Source organism: Saccopteryx bilineata, chromosome 3 (assembly GCF_036850765.1).
Source record: "Saccopteryx bilineata isolate mSacBil1 chromosome 3, mSacBil1_pri_phased_curated, whole genome shotgun sequence".
NCBI lineage: Eukaryota > Metazoa > Chordata > Mammalia > Chiroptera > Emballonuridae > Saccopteryx > Saccopteryx bilineata.
Window position 1 is genome coordinate 315,115,777 of NC_089492.1, and position 21,032 is coordinate 315,136,808.

Here is a 21,032-nt window from a genome sequence, read left to right on the forward strand (position 1 = left end):
TGTAGGTCCTGGACCATGATAAAGAGATTGGACTTTTTCTAAGTATAATAGGATCCCACCATTGGAGAGATTTTATTTTAAAATTGATTGATTTTAGGGCGAGGGGATAGAAGCATCGATTTTTTGTTTCACCAACTTACACATTCATTAGTTAACTCTTGGATGTGCCCTGATGGGATCAAATCACAATCTTAGCAAATTGAGATGATGCTTTAACCAACTGAGTTTACTGGTCAGGGCCCCACTGGAGTTTTGAGCTGGAATATTTGTCACTTCCAGGAGTACCCTCAGCATAAAGTCTGAACATAAGGTCACCTGTAGGAGCCTTTCCCTTCTTTAATTCTGGGTTCCAGCCACACTATCTGCTTTCACTTCCTCAATCAAATCATGTATTACTTTTTTTTTTTTCCTTTAGGTCTTTGCCCTTATCTGTTTCCTTTGCCAGAGTGACTCTCAGTCCAGTTGGCTTCTATCAATCCTTGGCTTAAAGATCACCTCCTGAAAGCCTTTTCAGACTGGAGCAGGCACCTCCTCTGGCTCCCACAGCTTCCTATGCTCCATTCATTCCAAGTCTGACCACTCTGGGTTGTGGTTCTCATATGTGAATCTTTTCTTTCACTGGGGCACCGTAAAGATAGGGGCCGGGTATGTCTTGTTTAATGCGGAAACCATAGTGCCTGCTAGCAGAGGGCCTGGCACATAAAAGAGCAGTAAATACTTATCCTGGCTGGGGGAAATTGTGAGAATTGTTAAGGGTCCTGGCCCTTGAGCCGTCTCTCGGGATGCAAATCGATCCCTACTAAACCAAGGTTACCTACTTCAAGTTACTCCACAGTCCTTATGCATACGCGCTTTGTTCAGGCGCACCCCCCCCGCCTCACGAATGCTAATCAGTGGCCTCTCCCGGGGATATGCAAATCATCTCTTTCAGCTCCCGAGGCCTCCCGGGGTCCCGCGCTAAGATTATGCAAATAAACCGGCAGCAGGTTTGGAATCTGCAGCTTCCCCCACCCCCAGCGCATCCCATCTTATATAAAGGGCTTTCCTGCTCCGCACACGCACGCGCGAGCCCTGCAGTGTCCTGTTCAATCGGGTTGCGGGTTGTACCAAGTAAACCCGGACAGCGAGGGGCAAAGCCCGAAACCCCCTGCGCAGGCCTCGTGAATGGCCCGACTTGGATAGCCCCTCTTCGCACTGCGCGCTAGGAATGGTCCACCTCGGTGCGCAAGCGCCCTAGGCTCTTCACGGCCCTAGCGCTCCTTCCTATCGTACTTGCAGCGCAGGCGCCGCGTCCAGGCGTGCAGCCGCCGCCACCGCCGAACCGGAGTGGGGGCCGTCCTCGCCGGTGAGGGTCCGGGATTGAGGTGCGCGGGGCATGCTGGGAAGCGGGCGCTACGGCACCGCTGCATGATGGGAGTGACGGCTCCCGTCACGGGGGAGCCGGCAGCGGTCTTGGGCCGTGATGGCTTGAGGGTGAGACCTAGGCTCCCCTTTCTTTCCCAACACGACTACTCCGTGCGCCCTGGCGCATCCTGGGAAAACGGGACGCCCGGCCCTAAACATGTGGGAGTCGGTTCTCTAGTCGCTATAGATCTAGTGCACTCTGATAAGGATTAGTCTAGCGCCTTGTGGGGAACCGGCCCCTTTTGTTACACCCTCAGCTGAGTGTCTTGGAAACTTGGAGTGCTTCGACGTAGAGTATCTTGAAAGGTGGTCATTACAGTCCTGAGGCGTCCTGGGAAGAATTAATTGCGCAGGACATTATGGGGATTGGCCCTTATTAGGCCGTGTAACGTTTGGGTTTTTAACCCTAAAAAATGTCTGGTGTTTTAACCCTAGTGTTGTTGTTGTTGGGGGGGGGGTTGCCTATTATGTTCACGCAGGGCATCTTGGGAGTGAATTGCTAGAGGCTCAGGACATTGTGGGGTCTCGTTCACGTGGAATGAGGGAGCCTCATTTTATGCCCCTCTAAAGTCATGAGCCAGTCTGACTACTGTAACGGGACTTGTGCACCAAGGAATGCCTATACCCGACATCTAGAATGTTCTGGACGAGGCCTTGAGTGATGTGGACTTGGAGAAGAGTAGGTTGAGTGGTGAGCAATGCCTCCAGGTAATCTCATAGAAAGTCTTCATTGTTCCTAGTGTATGGCTGCCAGTTGAAATACTTTTTTTAAAAAATTCATTTTAGAGAGGGGGGAGAGAAAGAAAGAAGGGAGGGGAAGAGCAGGAAACATCAACTCCCATATGTGCCTTGACCCAGCAAGCCAAGGCTTTCAAACTGGTGACCTCACGGTTCCAGGTCACGCTTTATCCGTTATGCCACCACAGATCAGGCTTTTTTTTTTTTTTAATTGATTTTTTGAGAAAGAGGGGGAACAAACAGGAAGCATCAACTCTTAGTAGTTGTTTCCTGTATGTGCCTTGACCAGGCAATCCCAGGATTTCGAACCTACGACCTCAGCATTCCAGGTGGATGCTTTATCTACTGCACCACCACAGGTCAGGCCCTTGATTTCAGATAAACAAATGTATGCCCCAAATATTGCATGGAACATACTATGTATATTTATTAATTACTTGTTTATCTAAAATTCAAATTTAACTAGGTATCAACTGTTTTTAGCGACTAAATCTAGTAACCTTATCGTGACATAAAGTAGAATTCCCAAATTAAATGAGGCCTTATAGGCAAACAGAGTATTATGAGAACTGTACTCTGCCAATTGTGAATTTTCTCTGTCCTTAAAGCCCATATCCCAGTGTCTTGTAAGTTCTGCTGCTATTGATGCCAGCCCCTCCCATGTCCCAGCCTCCTTTAGAGGTCAGTTCTAATTTTTTTCTCTTTAGTCTCCAGCATTAAACTTGGCCCTGGCAGGGCCAAGCTCAGTTGGTTAGGAGCATCTTCCCAAACCAACAAGGTTGAGGGTTCAATCACTGGACAGGGCCAATGAGTGCATGAGTGAGTGGAACAACAAATGAATGCTTCCCTTCCCTCTCCCTGTCTCTTCCTGTCTCTGAAAATAAAAAAGAAATCAAGCTATGGCTGGATAGCTTGGTTCGTTAGAGCAGTGGTCAACAAACAGTACGATTGAAATTTCTTTTGAGAGCCATATTTTTTAAACTTAAACTGATCTAGGTATGTACATTGTTATTAACTTAATTAGGGTACTCCTAAGCTGGCCTTTGAGCCACACCCAAGGGGCCAAAGAGCTGCATGTGGCTCGTGAGCCGCAGTTTGCCTACCACTGGTAAAGCATCGTTCCAGAGCCCAGAGGTTGCAGGTTTGATTTCCTGGTCAGGGCACAGACAGGAACAGCTTGATGTTCTTGTCTCTCTCGCCCTGCCTCTCTCAAAAATAGTAAAAATAAAAATAAACTTGACCTCCAGGCTTTGAAGGGATGTGTATTTTACACTATTGTATACCTAATGTCCAGCACAGGCTTTGGCATATAAGAGGTGCAGCTGAGGCTGCCAGCACCTTCACTAATTTGTTCTGCCTAGCTGGCTCTCCTAGTTAGGAAGTGCAGTGGGAGGTGAGTGTTGAGTGTGAAGGTATTGGTGAAGAGTGAGAGAAAGAGGAGTTAGGCTTCTTAAGAGAGGCAGGGGTCGTATTTGAGCTGGGAAGAAGTACAGAGGTTCTTATGTAGTAGGTGAGCTTTGGAGGGTGAGTAGAAGTTCTCCAGGCTGAGAAGGGGGAAGGAGGACATTCCAGACAAGAACAGCAAGATTTGCTAAGATGTCAAAAGTCCTGACATGCACAGGAAGAAGTCTGGAATGGCTGAGGTTTATAGACTCAGAAGTGGGAGTAGAAACAGCCACTGTTAATTGAGTACCTGACATATGTGAGCAATTTATATGAATGAACCTACTGAATCGCCGAAAAACATTTTCAGCCGAGGGATCATTTTATGAGAGGTAGTATTATGTGGCTTTAAATCTTAGTTCATGTGCCTACCAGGTAATGTGACTTTGAGCTACTTCTTAATCATCTCTATGCCTCAGTTTCTTCATCAGTACAAAGGAGATGATCTGTTTCAGCGTGGTTATGAGGAATACATGAGTTAAGTGCTGGAAGCCCTTTTTGTACCGAGAAGGAAACAGGCTAGAGAAATTAGATCCTTTGCTTGAAGCTACACAGTGAGAATATGGCAGATTTAGGATTCAGACCTAGATACTATCTTGCCAAGGTATAAATTAATGTAGAATTAGGGCTGACATTCATAGACTAGCACAGCTGTACCAGTTTAAATATTTAAATACTTCTAGACTGGTTGGTATATCATCACTACACCAAGTAATCCATACCCTCTTCTGCCACTTTGGATCCTCCCCCAACCCCACACTTTTCCCATAGTCCAGGAACAGATTAATACCTGGCATAGGACCATGTTCCAATTTCAGTTCTGATTCATGCCCATGGCAGTACCCATCTTTAAATATTTGGAATGTTTTCCTTTCCCACCCCATTGAATAAGAACTACAAACAGCTTTGTTGCCCAGATTGGGAAAGTAAGGTCTGTATAGGGACAGGGCCTGCAGCCAAGGCCCAGTAGGCAATCAGGGACAGAGCTGAGGCCGTCTTTGCCTTGCCCCCATCACTAAGCACACAGCTGAGCCTGGGGAGGCAGATGCTACGTAAAAATTTATTGAGTCACCACAGGCTTTTTCTTTCCCTGTCCAGCATCCCTCTACCTGCTGGCATCCTGCATCAGAGAACTTGTGCGGAACTGTGACTGTGGAAAGCTGGCCAAGGAGGGACGCTGCCTAGCTGCTGCTCTGCTCCTGTCTCCTATCCCCTCCTCTGGCCATGACAGAGACCCGCGAGCCAGCTGAGACTGGGGGCTATGCCAGCTTGGAAGAAGATGATGAAGATCTCTCTCCAGGTGAGGTCGCCTTAGTGGTAGTGGTGTTGGCTTGAATATCATCCTGGGTTGGGATTGAGGCTGCACTGGGAAATCTTTTTTTTTTTTTTTTTTTTACAGAGACAGAGGGATAGACAGGGACAGACAGGAACAGAGAGATTAGAAGCATCAATCGCCCTGGCCGGTTGGCTCAGTGGTGGAGTGTCGGCCTGGCGTGCAGGAGTCCCAGGTTCAATTCCCGGCCAGGGCACATAGGGGAGGCGCCCATCTGCTTCTCCACCCCTCCCCCTCTCCTTCCTCTCTGTCTCTCTCTTCCCCTCCCGCAGCCGGGGCTCCATTGGAGCAAAAGATGGCCGGGCGCTGGGGATGGCTCCTTGGCCTCTGCCCCGGGCGCTAGAGTGGCTCTGGTCGCGACAGAGCGACGCCCCGGATGGGCAGAGCATCGCCCCCTGGTGGGCGTGCCAGGTGGATCCCGGTCGGCGCATGCGGGAGTCTGTCTGCCTCCCCATTTACAGCTTCAGAGGGGTGCAAAAAAAAAAAAAAAGAAGCATCAATCATTAGTTTTTGATTGCACATTGCGACACCTTAATTGTTCATTGATTGCTTTCTCATACGTGCCTTGACCACGGGCCTTTAGCAGACTGAGTAACCCCTTGCTCGAGCCAGCGACCTTGGGCTCAAGCTGGTGAGCTTTGCTCAAACCAGATGAGCCCTCGTTCAAGCTGGCGACCTTGGGGTCTCGAACCTGAGTCCTTCCGCATCCCAGTCCGATGCTCTATCCACTGCGCCACTGCTCGGTCAGGTTCCACTGGGGAATCTTTTTTTTTTTTTTTTTACAGACAGGGACAGACAGACAGGAACGGAGAGAGATGAGAAGCATCAATCATCAGTTTCTCGTTGCACATTGCGACTTCTTAGTTGTTCATTGATTGCTTTCTCACATGTGCCTTGACCGCGGGCCTTCAGCAGACCGAGTAACCCCCTGCTGGAGCCAGCGACCTTGGGTCCAAGCTGGTGAGCTCTTTGCTCAAGCCAGATGAGCCCGCGCTCAAGCTGGTGACCTCGGGGTCTCGAACCTGAGTCCTTCCGCATCCCAGTCCGATGCTCTATCCACTGCGCCACCACCTGGTCAGGCAGCCACTGGGGAATCTTGAGGGGGAATGGCGCCTTGTCTCGCTAGGCTTTCTGTTCAGAATGGGGCTTTCTGCCCTGCTAGGGGATCCTTTCCAGCTTAGACTTCTGGAGGTTGTAGATTGGCTGTAGTTGATCTCCTTGTTAGGGGTTCTAGACTGGCTGTGAGTGCTATCCTTTCTGGGGGTTCTAGATTGGCTATGTTCTCTCTTGCTAGAGGTTCTAGCTTGGCTGTGATCTCTCCTTTCTAGGTGTTCTAGATTGACTGTGATCTCTCTCCTTTTTAGGGATTCTGGAGCTCCTAGATCTGTTGTGATCTCTTTCCTTGCTAGAGGTTCTAGATTGGCTGTGATAACTTTTCTGTAGGTTCTAGGTTGGCTGTGAAATCTTTCCTTGCTGGAGGTTCCAAATCGGCCATGATCTCTCTCCTTGCTGGGAGTTCTAAGTCATCTGTGACCTCTCTCTTTACTGGGGCTTCCAGACTCCTTGCTGGGGGCTCTAAATGGTCTGTGACCGTCTTTGCTGGGGCTTCTAGACTGGTTGTGACTTCTTTCCCTTCTGGGGGTTCTAGATTGGTGCTGACTTTTTTCCTTGCTGTGGGTTCTAGACTGGCTGTGTCTTCTCATCTGGCTGGGAGTTTCCGTTTGGGTACAACTCTTTGACCTACTATGATTTCTCTTCCAACTGTCACTTCTCATCCTGCTGTGGGTCCTCTTCCAACTGCAACTTTTTGCCCTTCTGGGTGTTCTAGACTGGCTATGACTTCGGGTCCCGCTGGAGGTGCTAGACTGGCTGTGACTTCGAGTCCTGCTGGGTGCACTACCCTGGTTGTAACTTGACCATGCTGGACACTTCATTTGGGCTGTAACTTCGTTCCCTGCTAAAGATGATCATCTGACTAGAACTCTTGACTCTCCTCCGTGATGATGGAGACTGGCTCTAACCTACGTTTTCAAAGGGAGTTCTGGTGGGGCTATAACTCTTTGCCCTGTTGGGGGTTTTAGCCAGCCTGGAACTCTTCCTTACACCCAAGGCTTCTGGTGGGCTGTCACTCTTCTCTCTGCTCGTGTGTCTAGGCTGGCTCTCACTCCTTTCCTGCCTGTTGGTTCTTGGCCTGCTCTAACTCTTCCTCCTACTCTGTTTTTGCTGAGAAGTAGTTCTTACCCTGTTGGTTGTACCTTGTTTGGCACCCTGAGTTTTCATCCTGCGGGATGTGCTGGCCCTGCCAGGTGACCCCTCAGAGTTGCGGCTTCCCCTTCTGCCAGGAGTTTGGCTCCTGCTATGTGCGCCCTTCCGCGGATGGCATCTTCCCAGCCTTGCCAGCTTTGCTGGCCCTGGTGTCGGTGCTGGCTTTGCTGGGTGTTCTTGCCCTGCTGCTGGACTAGTAAGAAGGAGCTGTCGTTGTACTTTCCCGTTTGTTGGACTTCGAACTGCTTGGGCCCATGACCGAGTTGGGGCCGTTGATGGCTTAATGGGCACTGGAGAGCAGTTGAGCACTGCTGACTTAGTGGTCTTAAAAGAGGAAGGAGGCTTAGAAGACCCCATGGCATCAAGGCTCCAGTAGGTGCCAGGGACGTGCTGGACTCTGAGGATCTTGTAGATGTGAGAAGGCATAATGGGTGCAAAAGGGCTTATGATCCTGGAAGTCATAGTGGACATGAAAGACCTGGTAGCCCTGGATGACCACCTTTCACGGCCAACTGCATGAAGTCAGTGGCATTGAAGACCCTGGAGGGTAGGTGGGATGAGTCAGAGGTAGGAGGATAAAGAAGGTGGACCCTATCTCAAGCCAGAGATGTTTCCTCTGTTTCACAGCCATTCAGCAAATGTCTCCTAAGGCTAACTTGGGCTCAGCATGGCTGGGGCATAGACCAGGGCCAGGTCTCCTACCTTCCAGGAGTCTCCAGCCTCCAGACCCACATAGTCACTGCTTAGGTGGTCAAGTTGTGTTAGCGGGGCCCCGAGGAGAGAGACACTGGCTGCCTGGGAAGGTGAGTTAGGAGCTGGGGCCTTAGAGAGGAGCAGGAGTTTGCTGCTAGAGATGGGAAAGGTGGCCCCAGCTGGGAGAAGAGCAGAGGCCAAGACCTGGAGGAGGGAGAACTGGGCTTGGGGCCACCCAAGCAATGAGTCAGACAAAGTCCTTGCTTTGGGGGGCAGTTAATAAATGCACAAGTAGATGTTGTATAAAGTAAGTTGAGGAGAAAAATAAAGCAAGTGTTAGGGGCACAGAGTGCTGGGTAGGGATTGCTGGTTAGACACAGTGATCAGGTGTCCCTGAGAAGGTATCACTCACACAGAGATGTGGCAGAAGGGCAGGAGCAAGCCTTGGTCCATCTCCAGAAAAGCTGGCAAGGCCCTGAGGTGGGTGTGTGCCTGGGGTGTGGAGGGACAGTGAAGAGTGAGGTGTGGCTGGCCCCATTGTAATAGGGTCCCTCTGGGCTGCCAGGAGGAACGCAGGCAAGGCTGGTACAGTCCTAGAGGATACTTTTGGCAGGCTCCGCCACTGCACCTGCAGAAGCCCGTATTCCCACACAGCCACCAAAGTGGCGACTCTTCCCTCCTGGACCACTGCTGGTGTGGGCACCTCCCATAGTGACTGCTGATACCACCCTTTCCTGTGCTTGGACTTTAATTTTTTTTTTTTCAACCTAAACTTGTCCTAAGCATGTCCTTCATATGCATGAATCCACAGTACTATATCTATACCTAACACATCTTTTAATTCACTTAACTAGATATTTATATATACCATGCACTACATAATCACACTTTGGTCCCATAAGATTATAATGGAGGTGAAAAATCTTTATGGCCTAGTGACATCGAGCCACAGATGTAGCGCAGTGCATTACACAGATTCCACTGTGTTACAGCTGCCTACAGTATTCCGTACAGTAACATGCTGTGCTGTGTGGCCTAGGAGCTGTAGGGGAACAGAATTTGTCACCGCCAAATACAATTAACTCTTGACCAACGCAGGTCGGCTCAGGCTCATTCATAACTAGGGATTTTTCAGTTGACCCTCTTAGTGTTCAAGGGTCAACTGTAAGTCTCTTTAGCATAAGGATTATTTTAGGCCGGTTATTTTCAAGAACAGTAGTCATGGGAGAAGCTTTATAAACCAACTGGAAGTTACTCTTTATAAAAGGTATTTACATTTGTAAGGGAAATCTCCATTTGTAAAGCTGTCTCCTTTAAGTACCAGGAGGGGGGTGACTTTATCTCCAGAAACTCTGATCACTGCAGAAGACAGCGGCTTAAATCTGTGTAACAACCTAACCCTTGGTTGCTGCTCTTTCTGTAATCTGCCAGCTGACTTCCCCCACCCCCAAGGTCTGTGTCTTCAACTGAAGAAGGTGTTTAAGGTATTGCCTTCAGCCTTTTTGGTGAGTTAGTTTTCCTGAGTCTCTTCTGTGTATGGGGTCAAGGGTGCAATATGTATTACTAGACTTTTCTCTTGTGAGTGTCTTTATTACAGGGATGTCTCAGCCAAGAACTCAGAAGGGTAGAGGGAAAATTATTTTTTTCTCCCCACAGAGCAGTAGCCTGGTGTGTAGCAAGGAAGCTAGGCAGTCTAGATTTGTGTAAGTGCACTTTGTAAAGTTCACACAAGATTGCCTAATGATGCATTACTCAGAACATACCTTGTCATTAAGCGGCACATGACTATATAAAAATCACATAGATATATATATTTTTAAAAGTATATCAAAATACATATATACTGTGTATTTTCATTTTGTTAAATACTTGTACAAATGTTTGTCTCCCTAAAATGATCCAGCATAGGTCATCGCCCATACTTAGCTTTCCCTGTAAGAGCTGTGTGACTGGAGGCCTTACTTCTGTGCCTCGGTTTCTCTGTTTTTCACTTAGGAAGAAAAACATGCATCCCTCACGGGGTTGCTATAAGCATTAGTGAGTTAATACATGACAGTGGGCCTCTTCCAAAAGTGATGGACGCTGCTGCTGCTATTTTTGCTATTCCTACTTTTACTCCTATTTTGTCCTTATGAACTCCCTAAGATACAGTTCCTGCAAGATTTTCATTTACCTGCCGTGCAGACACTGAGCACCTACTGTGTGCCAGGCCCTGTTCTACGTGATGGAGAGCCATCTGGTGGGAAGAGCATAGTTGTGCCCAGGCCACCCTCTCCATCTGGTGGCAAGCCTGAATGGGGCTCGGGGAGGGGACAGCCACTGGGCACAGCCCTCTGTACTTTGATGCCTCTGTCTTTCCCTACCCACCCCCCTACAGGCCCTGAACATTCCTCTGACTCAGAATACACACTCTCAGAGCCGGACTCCGAAGAGGAAGAAGATGAGGAGGAGGAGGAAGAGGAGACCACTGATGATCCTGAATATGACCCTGGCTACAAGGTGAAGCAGCGCCTGGGCGGGGGCCGGGGGGGCCCATCCCGACGGGCCCCCCGTGCAGCCCAGCCCTCAGGCCCCCCAGCCCAGCCCTGCCAGCTTTGTGGCCGCTCGCCCCTTGGGGAGGCCACACCAGGCACCCCACCCTGCCGGCTCTGCTGTCCTGCTGCCACCCCCCAGGAAACACCAGCCCCCGAAGGCAGGGTCCTTGGGGAGGAAGAGGAAGAGCCGCCCCAGGCTGGGGAGGGCCTACCGGCTGGGAGGGAGGAGGAGGACGAGGAGGAGGACGAGGAGGGCACCTACCACTGCACAGAGTGCGAGGATTCCTTCGACAACCTCGGGGAGCTGCATGGGCACTTCATGCTGCATGCCCGGGGTGAAGTGTAGGCAGAGCCCCCAACCCAGGGAGCTTGGCAAGAAGGGGTGGGGTGGGAGGAGGGGGCTGAGGAAATTGGGTTTTAAATGGACCTGGGGACGGGGTTCTGCCGATCTGTGTTGTCTTAGCAGTAGATGTGTGAAGGCCAGAATAAAAGCTGAATTCTGTGTGTGTCGGTCCAGTGTGTGTTGTGTGTGTGTGTATGTGTGTTTATGCTTTAGTATGTGAGGCATGTGCCTGGGCATTCATCTACCCCTCATCCCCCCCTCGGCTCCTTCATGGGGGAACTTTAGGATCATTGTTGCCTAGAAATTAACATTTACTAAACGCCACGTTCAGTGTGGTTTCCGTGTACTTACTTATAGACCCCCTGATGACAGACTCAAACACAACAGAATTTTGTCTCTCGCTCACATAATAGTCCAGGGTGAGTGTTTCGGGTTAGCAAGCAGCCCTTCTCTGTCTGGCTTCTATAGTCATAGCTACATGTTCTGGGTGCTTCCTAGGTGCTAAGTGCTGGTCCAAAAGATTTCTATGTGTTGACTCACACAAGTTGTGCATCTAGGAACTTATAAAAATAGAACCTTAATTATAATCTCAGTTGCCACTTTCCTAGCACTTACAGAGTTCTGCATTTTATTTGCATGAGGTCCTCAGGTCCTCAGAATAACTGCGGTAGGGACGGTGATCCATTAATTCATTTCACGAACACCTTTTGAGGACCTGTATGTTAAGCACTGGGAGTATGCCTGTGAATAAAATAACATCCTTGTCCTCATGGAGCTCGCATGGAAGCAGAAAGGGGCCCTTGGCGGGGACAGGCAGTTAAGCAAGGTGGACAGAGCACGTGCTGGATAGCGGTGACGCTGTGGAGAAATATAAAGTGGGGAAGGGAGCCTAGTTGTGGAAAGGGGTTGCAACTTTAAATAGTATAGCCTTTCCTGGGGTGCTGACAGACTGAAGGGGGGGGGGGGGCCTCGCATGTCTACGGAACACATTCCAGGTGGAAGGAGGCAGGAGTCGACCTGAAAGGCCAGAGACGCTGGAGCAGAGTGAGGAAGGGCAGAGCTGGAGGGATGAGACTGGCGGGGAACACAGGGCCAGCTCCTTACAGCCTCGTGCCAACTTTGGCTCTCGCTCTTGAGATGGGAAGTGCTAATTTGCAGAAGCTTGGCACCAAAGCTGCTTTGAAAATAGAAGTCTAATTATAATGATAGCTACCATTTACTGAGCATTTACTGTGTGCCAAGCCCTGTTCTAAGGCGCTTTACGTGTGTTAACTCATAGAAGCTTGGCAACTAAGAACGTTCGAGAATAGAACCTGAATTACCGTAATGGCCATCATTAAGTCATCGCTCACAGCGGACCAGGCCCTGGGCTAAGCGCTTTACATGGACAATCGCCTCGGATTCTTATGAGGTAGGGACTTTTACTTATTTACTCATTCATTTAACAATTTTTTGAGCACCTCTGAGATGCAGGCACTATTTGGGAAGCTGGGAATAGGGAGGGAACATGAGGAACAAAGATAACTGCCTTTGTGGATGTTATACTGGAAAAGACAGCACTTCATTAGATGCTTATGTAAAATATAAAATATATACTGTTAGAAGGTAGTAAGTGCTGGGGAGGGGTGTGGGGAGACACGCGTGTGTGTGTGTGTGTCTAAGTATAAGAAACAGTTCCAAATAGGGTGGTCAGGAAGACTTCTCTGCAAAGGTGACATCAGTGCAGAGATCTAGAGGAGGGAAGGAGTGGACCTTGCAGCGATATGTGGGAACAGCAAGAACAGAGGTGGGGCCTGACCTGTGGTGGCGCAGTGGATAAGCATCGACCTGGAAATGCTGAGATCGCTGGTTCGAAACCCTGGGCTTGCCTGGTCAAGGCACATATGGGAGTTGATGCTTCCAGCTCCTCCCTCCTTCTCTCTCTCTGTTTCTCTCTCTCCCTCTCTCTCTCTCTCCTCTCTAAAAATGAATAAATAAATAAAAAATTAAAAAAAAAAAAAAAAAAACAGAGGTGGGGGCTTGCTTGGTGTGTTTGTGGTGGAGCACACGGCCAAGAGGCTGTTGCTGAGGAAGGCAGGGAAGAAAGTCAAGGTTACAGGGAGCAGAGGGCCAGGCCACGTAGACCATTTATGCTGACCTTGGCTCTCTCAGTCTGAGTCGTAATCCTTAGAGGCATGGGGTCTGCAATCCTGATCATTTTACAGCTGTTATGAATGGACCACGGAGAATTCGAGTTATCCCCTAGAGCAGTGTTTTTCAACCAGTGTGCCGTGACACATGGTCAGGTGTGAGTATAAATACATTTAGAAATTATATTATTAACTGTATGTATAATATGTACTGTGTTAGAGTGTCATTTTGTGTCACTTTGGTAGGTGGTGTGCCCCAGGATTTTGTAAATGTAAAAAATGTGCCGCGGCTCAAAAAAGGTTTTAAATCACTGCCCTAGAGGTCACAGCAAGTAACTAGCAGAGCCCAGGTTTGATTCCAGACAGCAGAGTAGAGGCACATGTTCTTAGCCCTGAAACCACACAGCGGAAATGGTAGTCTGGCTGTCTCCAGCTACCATCTGACTTGTGTATTTGGTCTCAACAGAGTTACTGAGGTTTTTAAAATCATATTGGTTATGAACATTTAAAAGTGGGCAAATTTCACATAGAACTGGAGGTTTCTGGTTTCTTTTGAAAAATTGTGAGCTCTAGATTGCTGAACCCAAAATCCTATGGGACAATAATTTGCTGGAGCTGAGTAAGGGTTACTATTGTTAATGAGGCATTTCCTGCCATGTGCCCAGTCCTTGTCATCTGATATCTGGACCTCCCTCACACCTGTTTACATCACTGATTTATTGTTACCTGTTTGGCCCCAAAGAGCATCTGCATTTGATGCCTGTTACAGGATCTTAGTCCAAAGCATCTTCAAAACTTGTACTTTTCATCCCAGAAGCTCCAAATCTCAGAACCGGGCATTTATTCACTGAGACTTTCATACCTACTATAGCTTAGTATCATTGAATCTTAGAATCATTAAAGCAGAAATGCACAGCCCATTAAAACAACCGGTGGTTGGAATTTATTTCCTGGGCAGCATGTATAAGCCCTCTTCTGCCCTAACACAAGGCTTTCTTTCTAAGCACAGATGTAGGGAATTATCCATTTGTTTGCAAAAATTTCTAAGGATCCTGAGAGACTGGAAATCAAGAGAGATCCCATTTGCTGCCAGAGGGGTATTCCATTCCTCTGGGCCCTGTCAGTATGGAAATCAAGCTAGGAATTCCAAAGAGAGGATTTAGTACAAGGAATTGGTCACACAAGTGTTAGAAGGCTGGGAGTGCAAGCGTGAAAAAGTCTCCCTCTACCACTGGGATACAGAAAGAGAGGTGAGATTACCAGAACCCAATCAGGTGCTTGGAGGGCAGGCCACGTGCTGCTGGTGCTTAACCCTCCAGAGGGGCATAGTGCCTTATGTGAAAATGGAAGGGTACAGGAAGGAGCCCAAAACAAGGTGAGGCCCTTTTCCCCTCCTCCTACCGTCCTTCTGCCCATGCCTCTCATGGGCAAAATTTAAGGAAGCCAGCTCTCCTAGGCAAGCTGGAGGCCGAGGCAGTAGGCAAACACACGTAGTCAGAGCGCTTTTTTTTTTTTTTTTAATTTCCTTGGTAAGCATTGTCCTAAGGGCTAGGGATATAGCAATGAGGAAGGTGTGACACTTGCCCTCAGGAGCTTGGATTCCAACATAAGGACACAGATTAATGAAATAAGTGTGATAATTCCAGGTGTTAAAGAATGCTGGGAAGAAATTAAATCAGGGGAAGGGTTGGAGGTGTTACTTTAGCCAGTCAGGTCAAGAAGGACCTCTCTGAGGAGGTGGCTTGCAAAGTTCTAGGTAAAAGCGCTCCAGGCAGAGGGGACACTAAATGTAAAGGCTCTGAGGCAGAAGCCAACCTGGCATGTGTCCAGAGAGCAGTGAAGAAGACAGCAAGGAGGGAGTGGAGATTGCTTAGTGGGCTGGGGCTCAGTCATTGTTGGGTTTTGTGGGTCTGGATAAGGTCTTTGGAAGTTATTTATGGGATGCCTTTGGAAGGTTTTAAATAAATGACAGTCTGGTAGGAGAGGAGGGCTGGGGGAGAAGGAATCAGATCCTTCAGGAGTTTAGAAGTAGAGGGTATCATAGTAACGAGATGGCAGTTGTGGAGGTAGGGGGGTGCAGGAGTCATGGTGATTTATTTAAGTTGCGACTCTCATTTGGCATTCAGGTGGCTATGATCTCATGTGGGGGCGTCTGAGGTTTGGGCTAAAAATAAAGATTTTGGTGTCACCAGTGGTGCTATTTAAAATCTTGAGAATCTATGACATCTGCAGAGTGTAGAGAGAACAGGAAGCCAAGGGAGCGCTTGGGCAGGCAGCGGTCTGTCTTGAGAGAGTGCAGGGGATTAGATCTTAGGCGTGGGCGGCGGGGGGGGGGGGGGGGGGGGGGGGGCTGTGGAGTGGTGTGAAGCCTGGCTCAGAAATGCCTGGACTTTCTCCAGGTGCCAGAGGAAATGTTTGACTTTAGTGAAGTTAGTATCTTGGGAAAATTTTTGGCCCACTGACCTTAAACCAGTTTCCCCATAAGTCACCCCAGGAAAAAGATCCAAGCTAGCTAGCACTGCCCAGCGCCTACATGCACATTCCTGCTAGAGGTATTTCCCAGGGCACAATCCTGCATCCAGGCTCAGAGTTGGTTGTATGTCTACTAGTTAGAGAAGGGGATGGCAAGCTTACTGTAATGGACAATATGGTGACTATTTCAGGCTTGGTTGGCCAGACATGCATATCTGCTGTCCTATGTGAAAACAGCCACACATAATGTGTCAATGAACAATAAAGAATTGTTCCAATAAAATTTGTTTGCAAAACCAGGAGACAGGCTAGATTTTGCTGTATTTTGCAGACCCATTTTAAGCTGTAGATTATGCTGCATGCAACAGGGACACACGGCATTTTAAACAAGGTAAAAAGTTGGTGTTCTAGGGCTAATATGATGGCTCTGCTGCATGGAGTTGACCAGGGACCCTGACTCCTGCTATCTTGTTGCTCCACCTTCCCACCTATTGCTCTCATGGTCCAAGATGGCTGGATACCCTGTCCATTTCTGGGCAGCAGGGTGGAGGAAAGGCATGTCCCTTCCTGAAGTTTGAGGATGCTACCCAGGAAGTTAGCCAGAGCTCAGTCACATGGCCACCGCTAGCTGCAAGGGAATCTAGGAAATGTGGTCTTTGCACCCACTTTGCGCCTAGCTAAAAATTGAGAGACAGCAATCATTCTTCTCTACCATGTCCATCCCACCTGTGGGCTTTAAAAACATCCCTCAATTTATTTTTATTTATTTATTTTTTTTTTAGAGAGGAGAGAGAGAGAGGGAGAGAGAAGGGGGAGGAGCTGGAAGCATCAACTCCCATATGTGCCTTAACCAGGCAAGCCCAGGGTTTCGAACCGGCGACCTCAGCATTTCCAGGTCGACGCTTTATCCACTGTGCCACCACAGGTCAGGCCAAAACATCCCTCAATTTAAATGAGTCTATGATTATTGTATACAGAGCATCAGTACAAGGGAGTGAAACCTTTTGATTTTACTCTAGGGGCAGGGCAGTTAATGCAAGGGAGTAAAACTAGCCTCGTGGAATTCAGCTGAGGGTGAGCTTTTCCAGAGTTGAAAATAGGATCTTAATGGGAAGTCGCCCAATATTGGCCAGATACGACAGGAAACAGAAGGTATCTCTGTGGGATCCCAAACCACTTTTCTCACAGGGCCAGGCCGGCTCTGCTCTGAGCTCCTCCAACTCATGCCCTACTTATGTAGCCTGGGAATTCCTGCTGAAAAGCCGGAGTTCCTTGTTTAGATACCCTAATGTAGAGCTTTTCCATCTTTAGATATGATTTCTGTTTGTTTGTGCTATCTCACCTACACATATAAAAAATATTCCATCAATAGATGGTACCTAAAGTTATTTAAATGGGCAGTAATTCATCAGGGGAGGGGGTAAAGCCACCCAGTGCCATGGCCCCTCAAGGGGGAAAGGCTTGCAGAGGGTGGGGAGGAGACAAGGACTTGAACTGTAATTGTCACGTGACTCACTACAGCTCCTCACTTTGCTGCTCATCCCCCAAAGCCCAAGCTGCTGTATGTCTGGGAGCCGCCTGGTGGCGTTACAGGCCAGCAACAGCTTGCCTGCCTGCCGCCATTCAGGCACAAATCCAGGGCAGTTTGCTCCTGTAGCCGATTTCCATCTCAGAGGAATTAAAGATGATTACACAATCCACAGCTACTTGTGATTTCAAATTATTTAATTGGGAATGAGGGAGGTACAAATACTTTTGTTTTTCTTTGGGGGGGGGCAGGAGAGAGAGAGAGACAGGAACACGGAGCTACTCCTGTATGTGCCCTGGCCGGGAAATTGAACCAGCAATGTTAGTGCTCCGGAACAATGCTCCAATGAGGCTCCAACCAACCAGGCTATCTGACCAGGGCTTAATTTTTATTGTTTTTTGTTTAGAGAAGAAGGGAAAGAGGGGAGGGGGAAGGGAAGTATTCATCTGTTGTTCAACTCAGTTGTGCATTCTTTGGTTGCTTCCTGTGTGTACCCTGACCAGGATCGAACCCACAACCTTGTCGTTTTGGGACAACACTCTTAAAAAACTGAGCTAGCCAGCCAGGGCCACTCATTTTTTATTTATTTTTAAACAAAAGATCTCATTATTGTCTGATTTCACTATTTCCCGAAAGTCTTTCTGTTTTCCAAAGACTGAAGATCTAAATTAGCATCTTCTGGGTCCTCTAGGAGCCCTTTGTCTTTTCAGAGTGGGAATCAAATTCCTCCCAGGACTCATCCCATATCAGAGGTGGGTCCCACCAGCCACAAAGCCCCCATTGCCCTGCGGAGGGCTGAAGCTGCACTCAGAGCTCCCCACGGGCATGCCGGATGTAGTGTTGATGTAGCCCAGTTTCCTGAGCAAAGTCCTGACCACACTCAGTGCAGGCAAAGGGGCCAGGAGGGGTGCAGGCCTCATGCACCTGGCGGTGCTGCTTCAGAGAAGTGGCCTGCCCAAAGGTTTTGCCACAGTCAGGACAGGGGAAGGTGGGCTGGGCAGTGGTGGGTGCACCCAGCAGGGAGGGCCTGGTGGCAGGACTGTGGCTGCGCTGGTGGGCGATCAGGGCCTTGGAGGAGAGGAAGGAGCGGGCGCAGGTGAAGCAGATGAAGAGAGCCCCCTGCAGCTTCTGGGCCACGAAGTCCGCTGGGTGCTCCCGCTTCATGTGACGCTCCTGGAACTTGGAATTGGCGAAGGTGATGAGGCAGCGGGTGCACTGCGGGGGCCCCAGATGGCCTGAGGGACGTGGGGAGAGGTCGGGGAAGGGCAGCAACAGTTTCCAGTCCCAAGCCCCAGAATCACGCCAACAGTGAACAATTCAATGCTTACTTTGTGCCGGGCTGTATGTCAGGGCTGGACAGCAGTACAGGCAAATTATTATTGGACCTGTTTTATGGATGAGCAGACTGAGGCTCAGAAAAGTTAGGCAACTTGCCCACAGTGGTGAGGTTAGGAAATGAAATGGAGCCAGGACTGGAACCCAGGAGTCTGTCCTTCCAATAGAGCTGTGTGATTAGAGCACAGCCTCTGGAGCCACACCGGCTCTGCTACTTCCCAGGAAAGTACAACAGTTTTCTCCTCTGGAAAATCGGGTCATAACCGTATCAGTATCTACCTGTGAGGGCTGTTGTAAGCAATAAATAAATCAATGAGTTTATATAAAGTGCTTAGCACACTTTATACAATGGTTTACTGATTATTAAAAATGAGAAAAGCAGCCCCCCAGCCAGAAGCTGGCTTGGCACTCCCAGACTTTGGCATTCTGTCGAGTATAAATTTCACAGACCATCCTCAAACAAGGCCACACTGACAATCAAGACCATGCCATAATAGCATCTGAACACAGATACAACATTAACATTGTATAAGCCACATGCCTGACCAGGCGGTGGCACAGTGGATACAGCGTCGGACTGGGATTCTGAGGACCCAGGTTCGAGACCCCGAGGTCTCCATCTTGAGCGTGGGCTCATCTGGTTTGAGCAAAAGCTCACCAGCTTGGACTCAAGGTCGCTGGCTTGAGCAAGGGGTTACTCAGTCTGCTGAAGGCCCACGGTTAAGGCACATATGAGAAAGCAATCAATGAACAACTAAGGTGTTGCAATGCACAACAAAAAACTAATGATTGATGCTTCTCATCTCTCGGTTCCTATCTGTCTGTCCCTGTCTATCCCTCTATCCCTCTGACTCTTTCTCTGTCTCTGTAAAAAAAAAATTAAAAAATGACCAGACGCCCCCTGTCCTGGCTAATACGCGTAGCTGCTGCTTTCCCAGTCACAGTTTGTGCCTTGTTTTGTTCCTCTACCTTCTAGATAAATTTAATAAGATAGCCAGCCATAGAGTTGCCCTGCTTCCTAGCCCCATCCAATCCAGAGCAAAACCCCTCTTCCTTGGACCCTCTGCAGAATCACCTACCACAAACCCAAACTATAATCAGTCCTTTGTAACACTCACTGAGGTGCCCCTATGATGTGTGTGCTTCCTCAGTGCAGTGACTACAGATGTGTTCCTAAGGGTCTTCGGCTGGAGGGCACTGACCCTGGCTGTCATTGTTACAAATACTTAACCTCTCTGCCTCAGTTCCCTCATCTGAAAATGACAAAACCAATTTTAGGAGGACTGAACCAAGATAACTAGTGCAATGGCTTAGCACATGTACTAATAGTACTCAGTAGGAGCTGATGCTATTATGTCAAAATGGCTACCTTCATTACCCTCAACCTTCCCTTTTTTCTGCTGTTACTGCAGCCCTGTGGGGTGCGTAATGCCAACCCCTTTTGACTGATAGGGAATCAAGGCCCAAGTTGCACTGCAAGTCTGGGACAGGGTGGAACTGGAATTTTGGGGCTCCTCTCCTGGTCTCTGCTGTTTCCTACTCCCAAGTCTCTGGATGCCACTTTGTCTCTCTGAACTGCATTCCATTCAGACTTCTGTGGACAAACCAGGATGGGTACATCTGAGCCTAATAAGGGTAAGAATGGAGAGTAGCCTTTCCTGGAAGGGCACCTCCCTAACTGTCTTGGACATTGAAATGCTATAGAAAACCTTTTAGCATCAGTTCCTGCACCCCACCCTCTGGCCAGCGGTACTCACAGATGTCGACTCCCTTACTGCGGGGACTCCTCTCTTTGGACGAATCCTGCTGCTCCATGGTCTCTTTGGGAAGCCGGTCCTCCATGGTGACTAGGACCCCTTTGGTCAAGAGCATGCATGATAGAATAGTAAATAAGATGAAGTCGCTCATCTGTCGCCAGCCTTAGCCCCCTAAACAGCCTTCAACCCACCCGAGATACCATCTCCTCGAACTCTAACCTGATAGAGCTCTCACTAGAGAAGCTTCAACTCTCCCAAAAGCTTCAATTCTCTGGGTTTGTGACTCTTTTTAGGGCCATCTCACCTGTGTGAAATCTAAGACCTACATCAAACTAGCTCCCTGAACTTAGAGCGCAGAACCGTTGATCTTTGACACCATCCTCATCCCCGTCTCTCCCACGTGTCTTGAGGTAGGTAGTGGTACCCACGCTTTAGCCCCCGTCTTCCCGGTGGACAACCTTCTCTGACATACTGTAGCTCCTCTGTCACCAGAGCCCCCGCCTCCCACGACTGCTTTCAGCGGCTGTGTCGGTAGCCTCAAGCACCGCCCTAGGCTCTCCTCTTCTCAGGCCGGGGGCCCAGGCCTCTGCTTTTCTCAAAACAGCAGTAGGCTGCCTTTGGTTGCTCCTGTCGCTGGTCACAGCGCCGCCACCCGAGGGAAGCAGAGTAGGGCCCACCGAGTCCCAACGTCCAGGTGGTTTCCACGCCCTTCGGCCTAATGAACCTCTGGAAGCCGAGATCCTAGACTGCCATCCGGCAGTAATGGAGTCATGCCCACTCGGTCCTCAATATTGGGAAGGGTCCTTCTCTAAAATAGGGTGCGTTGTGATGACGTTACGAGCAACTCCTACCGTACAGACCTAAGCTCACTGCGCAGGTGTGCTTGGCGCTCCTGGTGCGCAGGCGCTCTGCCTCCTCATTGTTCAAGGTCCTGCGGCAGCTGGAGTTGGGAAGCAAGCGCCCTGGGGCCATTCTGCGCAGGCGCTGCAAAGGGGCTGTGTCCCTGAGATCAGGCTTCCAAGACACACCCCCTTCTAAGAGGAGTGACGTCAGGTTAG

The 21,032-nt window shown here is 49.2% G+C and overlaps 3 protein-coding genes across 23 annotated transcripts; 1 reads left to right on the forward strand and 2 right to left on the reverse strand.

Moving 5' to 3' along the window:
- Positions 1-1,065: 1,065 nt before the first annotated feature.
- On the forward strand, positions 1,066-11,996 carry ZNF428 (zinc finger protein 428). Of its 3 annotated transcripts, none has more exons than XM_066271907.1 (3): positions 1,066-1,364; positions 4,684-4,885; positions 10,254-11,996. In XM_066271907.1, the coding sequence occupies exons 2-3, from the start codon at positions 4,810-4,812 to the stop codon at positions 10,754-10,756; spliced, it is 579 nt and encodes a 192-aa protein (XP_066128004.1). In that variant the 5' UTR covers positions 1,066-1,364; positions 4,684-4,809; the 3' UTR covers positions 10,757-11,996. The 3 variants fall into 3 exon arrangements, with proteins under 3 accessions (XP_066128004.1, XP_066128005.1, XP_066128006.1); XM_066271908.1 differs by having other exon boundaries at positions 1,066-1,345; XM_066271909.1 differs by lacking the exon at positions 1,066-1,364 and adding an exon at positions 1,368-1,473.
- Positions 6,442-7,654, reverse strand: SRRM5 (serine/arginine repetitive matrix 5). The gene is given in 6 exon segments (XM_066264861.1): positions 6,442-6,829; positions 6,831-7,298; positions 7,300-7,453; positions 7,456-7,539; positions 7,542-7,599; positions 7,601-7,654. Coding segments are annotated over 6 exon segments (1,206 nt in total).
- Positions 11,997-17,069: 5,073 nt separating the features above from the next.
- On the reverse strand, positions 17,070-21,021 carry ZNF576 (zinc finger protein 576). Of its 19 annotated transcripts, none has more exons than XM_066271895.1 (4): positions 20,835-21,021; positions 19,975-20,073; positions 18,211-18,267; positions 17,070-18,117 (listed from the first exon to the last, which is right to left on the reverse strand). In XM_066271895.1, the coding sequence occupies exons 1-4, from the start codon at positions 20,944-20,946 to the stop codon at positions 17,690-17,692; spliced, it is 696 nt and encodes a 231-aa protein (XP_066127992.1). In that variant the 5' UTR covers positions 20,947-21,021; the 3' UTR covers positions 17,070-17,689. The 19 variants fall into 19 exon arrangements, 8 of the variants coding, with proteins under 8 accessions (XP_066127992.1, XP_066127997.1, XP_066127995.1 ...); XM_066271900.1 differs by lacking the exon at positions 20,835-21,021 and adding an exon at positions 20,433-20,818; XM_066271898.1 differs by lacking the exon at positions 20,835-21,021 and adding an exon at positions 20,194-20,818.
- Between the last annotated feature and the right edge of the window lie 11 nt (positions 21,022-21,032).